The sequence below is a fragment of the Arachis ipaensis genome, chromosome B10 (genome assembly GCF_000816755.2).
Source record: "Arachis ipaensis cultivar K30076 chromosome B10, Araip1.1, whole genome shotgun sequence".
NCBI lineage: Eukaryota > Viridiplantae > Streptophyta > Magnoliopsida > Fabales > Fabaceae > Arachis > Arachis ipaensis.
Genome location: NC_029794.2, coordinates 127727461 through 127734714, shown reverse-complemented (window position 1 = coordinate 127734714; position 7254 = coordinate 127727461). Strand labels below are relative to the sequence as shown.

At 30.0% G+C, this 7254-nt stretch overlaps 1 protein-coding gene across 2 annotated transcripts; it reads left to right on the top strand.

The window, feature by feature from the left end:
* On the top strand, window positions 4124-6786 carry LOC107623817. Of its 2 annotated transcripts, XM_016326200.2 has the most exons (4): window positions 4124-4330; window positions 4815-5102; window positions 5586-5810; window positions 6119-6623. In XM_016326200.2, exons 2-4 carry the CDS (start codon window positions 4851-4853, stop codon window positions 6362-6364), a joined length of 723 nt encoding a protein of 240 aa, XP_016181686.1. In that variant the 5' UTR covers window positions 4124-4330; window positions 4815-4850; the 3' UTR covers window positions 6365-6623. The 2 variants fall into 2 exon arrangements, with proteins under 2 accessions (XP_016181686.1, XP_020968701.1); XM_021113042.1 differs by lacking the exon at window positions 4124-4330 and having other exon boundaries at window positions 6119-6786.

Sequence of the window (7254 nt, the reverse complement as noted above, 5' to 3'; positions counted from 1 at the left end):
ATAATATCAAATATATATATATATATATATATATATATGTGTGTGTGTGTGTGTTTTATTTTAGGTATTAATTATTATTATTTATTAACTTATTTTAAGTATTTAATTATTAAAATATTAGATATTAATTATATTTCGTTTACCATGTTAAGACTTTAGACATAATCCCAATTTAATTTTGGACAATGTCAGAAGCAAATATATATATAATATTAAATTAGAAGAGTAGATTTTAATTTTACATAAAATAATATAATAGATATAGAGTATAAATAAATTTACTTGACAAATATAATTATTCATAGTATGATATTTTATTATTTTATTACGATAACATATCTGTGTGCATTGACTCCCTATATAGCAATAACACACACACACACACACATTTTATTATTTTATTACGATAACATATCTTTATGCATTGACTCCCATATTTTTGTTATTTTTCCATTACATGACATATTTATTATTATATTTCAAATTTAGAGTTTCTTTGATCTAACATTGCAGTGAAAGAATAATAGTTTTTTATTTAAATAAAATATTTGGGCTTCTATATTACCTGATTCTCCTAAATGGTTTTCTTGAACGTGAATCCCCTAAACCATATAATATATAAATCGTCCTAGGGTCGTGTGTTTTAATGAATATATAAATCATTGTACCCTGGGACGATTTATGCATGAATTGCATAGGTGAATAAGGCATAAATCGTCCCAATCCACTGTGTGTTACGAATAACATGTAAATCGTCCTAACCTAGGATGATTTATGCATTTTAACCTAAAACACTCTACTCTGGCACGATTTACGTGCTTCTTCCTAACCTTCTACCCCCTAACACGATTTACGTACAAATCTCAAACCTACAAGCCCCTAGAACGATTTATGTGAAAACTTTTATGTGTAATTCGAATTCTAACTCATTTAGAGTAAAAAGACGTGTTTCTTTAATATATGACAACCATTTTTTGATGCAATCACACCATATTTACTACTATATCAAATTTGAGTTCAATTAAGAAGTTAATTTTTGGGTAAAAAACTAAAATAAGGCATGCAGAGATTCATTAAACACCATTCAGCCAAAAGAAAAATTGATTCACTAATCAACCAATGCACAATTTAATGTAGTTCGAATCAACTCATTTCGAACTTGACTTGAATGTAATTCGAATCATGCAACTTCGAATTACATGCAAACGTGAAACATACATAATTCGAATTGATGCAATTTGAATTACTATCACATGTGAATTCAACATAATTCAAATTGAACTGGTTCGAATTACTCCCAAGTGCCAAGTCTTATGTAATTCGAATGATGTTGATTCGAATTATACATTGTACAATAAGATACTAGAAAAATATTATATAATATAATTTTTTTTTACTTTTCAGAAGACACAAATCTAAAAAAATTTATAAAATTAATATATAATTTTTACTAATAATCAAGTGTTAAATGTTGATTAGAAATTAATTTTTAAATTAAAAAATTATTGTTAAATACAAATAAAAATCGTCCTAGAGATACGTGAGTTTGGGATTTGCACGTAAATCGTGCCAGGGTAGAGTGTTTTAGGTTAAAATGCATAAATTATCCTAGGCTAGGACGATTTACGTGTTATTCGTAACACACAGTGGCCTGGGACGATTTATGCCTTATTCACCTATGCAATTCATGCATAAATCGTCCCAGGGTATAATAATTTATATATTCATTAAAACACATAACCCTAAGACGATTTATATATTATATGGTTTAAGGGATTCACGTTCAAAAAAACCATTTAAGGGAATCAGGTAATATAGAAGCCCAAATATTTTATTTAAATAAAAAACCCAAAGAATAACAAGCAAAAAATGAAAAAAAAAATATGGGAACATTCTAAACATGGGTACTGCTAATCTTTTTTTCTTTAGTTTTCAAATATATTATTTATTTTGTTCATTTAGAGTAATAACTAAATTTATTATAACTATAGTAAAATTATCTTTAAACTATTAGTATTATTAGTAAATTTTTAAAATTATTAACATATTATTAGTATATATAATAAGCAGTAAAATTTTTTTCATGTTTATTATTTAAAAAATTTATAATTTTCACATAGTCTTTATTCTATTTTTTTTTCATACCTAATGACTATTGATTACGATCCTATTAATAGTATCACCTATAGTAGATTATACGAAGAAAAAGTCTGAAAAATAAAGATAAGAATTATAAGGCTATAAAAAGTTCCATTCAAGTTTGACAAGAGTAAGACTGTTTACATAGAAATAGTTCTAATAGATGATAAGATTAATTGATTCATTTACTAATTTTTTTCAAGTAATGCTAAGTTCAATTTATAAATAGAGTTTAATTTTGATGCACTGACAGTATAAAACGTTTTACATAGTCATGCAATCACATCCGTTCTTTTGGATGACCATTCACGCGGTCAATGTGAAATATATTTATTTTTATTGATGTGTCATTACGTAATTGGATACACGTGTAAAACTACTTTACACTGTCAGTGCATCAAAATTAAATTCTTATAAATATTTGTAGTTCATATTTTAAGTTAATTTTATAAGTACACCATTTCACAAGTCAAAGACAATTCTTTTTAGTAGCTTTGTAAATGCTAATAGCTTTTATATTTAATTTATTTTACAATACGATAAAATTCATTGTTCAATCAAGTCAAAGACAATTCTTTTTAATAGCTTTGTAAATGTTAATAGCTTTTATATTTAATTTGTTTTGCAATACGATAAAATTTATTGTTCAATCAAAAATTATTTGACAAAAATATTTGAGAATGAATTGGTAGAAAGGAAAGTCTATGTCTTCTCAATTTTTGAGATCGAGAAATCAAGCGGAATATATCTTCTGACTGTACACACGTGCAAAATATCTTTTAAGATGGAGTCATGTATAGTACATTTGGTCGATGATCGTAAAATTATGGATAATCATTTTAATTTGCTTGCTCATGCTGATATATTGAAACAAACAAATGAACGATTCTACTTATTTGGTACGTAATTAATTTATATTAACTCACACAAAATTATTTTCCTTTTGATTTTAAGTTTTGCCAGAAAATTGTATAATAGCATCATTTTATCGATAACAAAAATTTTAACAGTTTATTTATGAAAATATTTAAAATTGTATTGTGACTTTTTTTAAAGGTATATCCTTTTATTAATATACTATTGTTAGTTTTATCGTTTAATATAAAATAAATCAGTAAATTATTTTTATTTTATACACGTTCGAAGTTATAATTTCTTATATTATTCACTCATTTGTCCTTAATTTGGTACTTTTAATTCAATTTTTTTGTTCAATTAGATGTTATTAGATTCTTGACTAGAAAAGAAAAACTCATATCATCATCAAAAATAGAGAGAAGTGACTAATACATTGTGATTGATCTTCATAATTTGCAGTATGTAAAATTTTAATATGAATATTTTTTTAGGTTATAATTATGTGTTGTGGTGCAAATTTTTTTTTCTTTATATATTACTACTTACTCCCTTAATTCTCGCTTTCATTCAAAAATGAGAAAAATAAGATGTACACTATGAGATCAATTTACAATCCAATTACTTGATCATCTATGTGATCACCAAGCAACCAAATACATAATTTATTCTCTAATTTATAAAATTTAACAAAGACATTGGTAAACATATTGGTTTCGCATTTATTTATATATTTTATTTATTTATGTTATATTTATAATTATATTATATCTATTTTTATCAATATATTTTTTTTTAAATATCGTTAGTGTTAACACATTGTGTATTAAATAAATTAAATGATAGAAACACGTAACTATTTTTTTTTTCAGTCAAGATTAAGTAAAATACTGTAATTTAGACTTGCAATATCAACATATTAATAATAAAATAAAGAAAAAAATATAATATTATATCAAAAAACAGGTGCACAGATTATTACACTTGTATTCATCTAAAAAGTCGCCGTTCGAATCTCCCTATTTGGTAAATTTTTTTTATTTTTTATAAAGATGACTGCACGAGTTTTTATATTAGATTTGTTGTTAGACCATTAATTCTCGCTAGTATATATAAAATGAAAGCAACGACATATTTCACGCTCGTTATTCAGAGCCGTAAGGGAAAATCGGAAGCAAAGGAAAAGAGAAGAGAAGAAGAAAACAAAATTTGCTAAAAACACTTTTCCCCCTATCCTCTTTCTAGTACTTACCGCCCCTCCCGCTCGCAACCCCCTCCACCGCCTCTCTCTCTCTCTCGTCGCCGCCGCCGCCTCCTCCACCCCTGCCTCGCCCAGGTCGGTGCCCTACTGCTGCGTTTTAGGGTTCATAAGAAGTTTCTAGAGAATATAACAGTTTTTGAGAATTGTGCCTTCTACCTGTTTGATAATAGTCCTAGTGATGTCTGGCTATGTTCTTAGCTGATGCTCTTTTTCCTTTAATCTATACTTCCTATTTTCAGCTTTTCATGATTTTAGTAGTGAAGCTGAAAGTGAAAACAATGGAATTTAATAATTTTCGTTGATTAATCACAGTTCTTAAATATAATTAAAAAACTAGTAGGTATTGATATGTCAGACTTTTATAAGGGTGTTTGAGAAATCCCTTTTTCCCTCGTTAGTTTTATTATTTTATTTACAAAAATTGTGAAGCTATGAAACACCGCAAGTAAGAGAGGAAAACATCCGGGGTCAGATTTGTTTACAGAGTTCTAATAACTTTTTTTAAGTCGCAAATTCATCCAGAATGATCTGACATAGAGTATGATTTTGCGGTTCGCAGGAGTTAATGCTTGAATTTTAGGTGCCTTTTGATTCAATGATGATGAATGCAACAATTCAAGTTACCGTGGCGAATCCTCAGGTTTATTTCAGTAATGCTTCTGTGGGTCGCCGGCTTCCTTTGACACCAGGTGCATTGCAAATGAGTTGGGATCCTCTTTCCATGGGGACTTCCTTGTGCCCACTAGTAAAACCTCTGTCTAACATGCGATGTGCACCCATATTAAAATCTCGGAAACCACTCCATGTTTGTTTAGCCGGTGGACAAGGAATGATGGAAAATAATCAGGTAATGCACATTCATTTGGGTTATATATATTTGGCATTTATCGTTTTAGCATTATAGATGCTTAATTTTACTTTAGATGATCTTGAAGAAACTTAAAATTTATTTTCTTAAGCCATTGGTTGGGTCTTTGCCTAATCAACTTGGAATAGTTCTTAGTTACAACATGAATAATGTGCAAGTGGCATTGGAACTGGGTAGGTGAATGAGTATAGTGTAGTGTAGTTTAGCTAAGGAAAAAAAATCCCATGATACGTTTTCAACGGTGAAATTAGTAATCTGGGCCAAATCAGATCAATGGACAAGATGACTAGAAGTAGCACTTTAAATAACTCTCAAGCAGTCAAGCCATTTCCTATTATAATCTTTTACAAAAAACATGTTGTGGGGTATGTAATAGATGATACAGGGTAGCTTAGATGCTCTAGCTTCTTCACTTAGTATTATATATCTAGGTTGATATTTTGGTTGATTTGATGTAACTAGGATGGCTCGTGGACATCTTTTGACAAAACTATGGAACAATTTAAGGGACAGTCCCTTGAGGATTTATTCCGACAGGAAATTCAAAAGGGGGGAGGTGGGGCCAAGCCACCACATGGAGGTGGTGGTGGTGGTGGCGGCAGCTCAGGTGGATCAGATGATGGACGCTTTGGGTTGTCAGATGAGACTCTCCAAGTCGTTCTAGCAACAATCGGCTTTCTGTTTGTGGTACTCTCTCTGTCTCTTAAGCGTGTGTGTTGCATGAATTGAGCAATTATTATAGTTCTCATTCTTTATTTAGTGTGGTTGAAGGAAAAGCTATAAGGGATGTAGGCAAGTAGCTAATAATTGCTGTAATATTGTTCTTGTGTATACTTAATGAAAGATAACTGCCACTCGGAGCTGTGTTGAAAATTTAGAATGATCAACTGTTACTAAGAGCTGCTACCTGCTTGCTGAAGTTTGATTTACAAGTTTTATATATTGTATATGCTGTATATGCCATATCTCATTGGGTAGCATATTGTCTTTTACAGTATATTTGTGTCATCGATGGCATGGAACTTGCAAAGCTAGCTAGGGACGGCATCAACTATATGATAACTGGAAAGCAAAGTATTCGATTAAAGCGTGCGGCATACAAATGGACACGTCTTTACAGGATGTTGACAGAAAAGAAGGAAGCTGACAAGCGTCAGTCTGAGAACGCCTCAACTTCAAGCAACACTTCTTACTACAGAAATGCCATTAGGAATTACATGGAACCAAATTCAGATGAATGATTGTTGACTGTGTATATTCCTGTTCTCCCTTGTTTAATTAGTGGAGCTACGCTTGCAGTTAGATCAATTCATATGAGCTAGGATGGTTTTCTTCTTTAAGGCATAGGGAGCATATTCAACATTCATACGATGTGTCAACATTTGAGAATTACAAACTTTCCAAATAAATTCAGAAGCAATTTTGGGTGGAAGTGGAACATTATGTTGGTGAACTTGATTAATGGATCCATCATAGAAAGTCTTGTCTGATTCCATTTAATTCAAGAGTTCACTTAAGATGCATCGTTAGTGTTAACTTTGTTTGCACTGTGGCCAAATGATAGCATGCAACCAGGATAAAATAGGGTAGTTTGTTTTTGAATTATAGGATGTGCAAATTCATATCTGCTGAGGTGCAAATATAATGATCAGTTTAGATTTTAGATTTTGCTTCCTATAAATAATTTTGGTTTTCATAAATTATTATTATTTTCCCTTTTTGTGTTTGTGTACGCCAGAGTGTGCGTGCACGATTTTAGTATCATTCCCTTGTATGATTTAAGGAGGCTTTGCAAAGCACCATGACAAGTATGCCATTTCAGGTTAAAAGGCACTCAGAAATTGACTTGTATGATAATGATGAGACAGAAAAAATGTGAGCATTCTTACACGAGAGTTCTGCATATGTCAAAGATAAAAATAAAAAAAGTAGGTATAAGTAGTTCTTTCCTTACATAAAATTCGCTACAATCGGGGTATTTATCAATTAAGCAGGAAAGCCCTAAACTAATTCTACAAATATGGATTCAACTATATTACATGTGTATAAATAATCAGGAATCTCTTTTATAATGATAAAAAACTTTTAATTTCCAAAACAAACATTATTTCTGAGATCCACTTCTTCATTT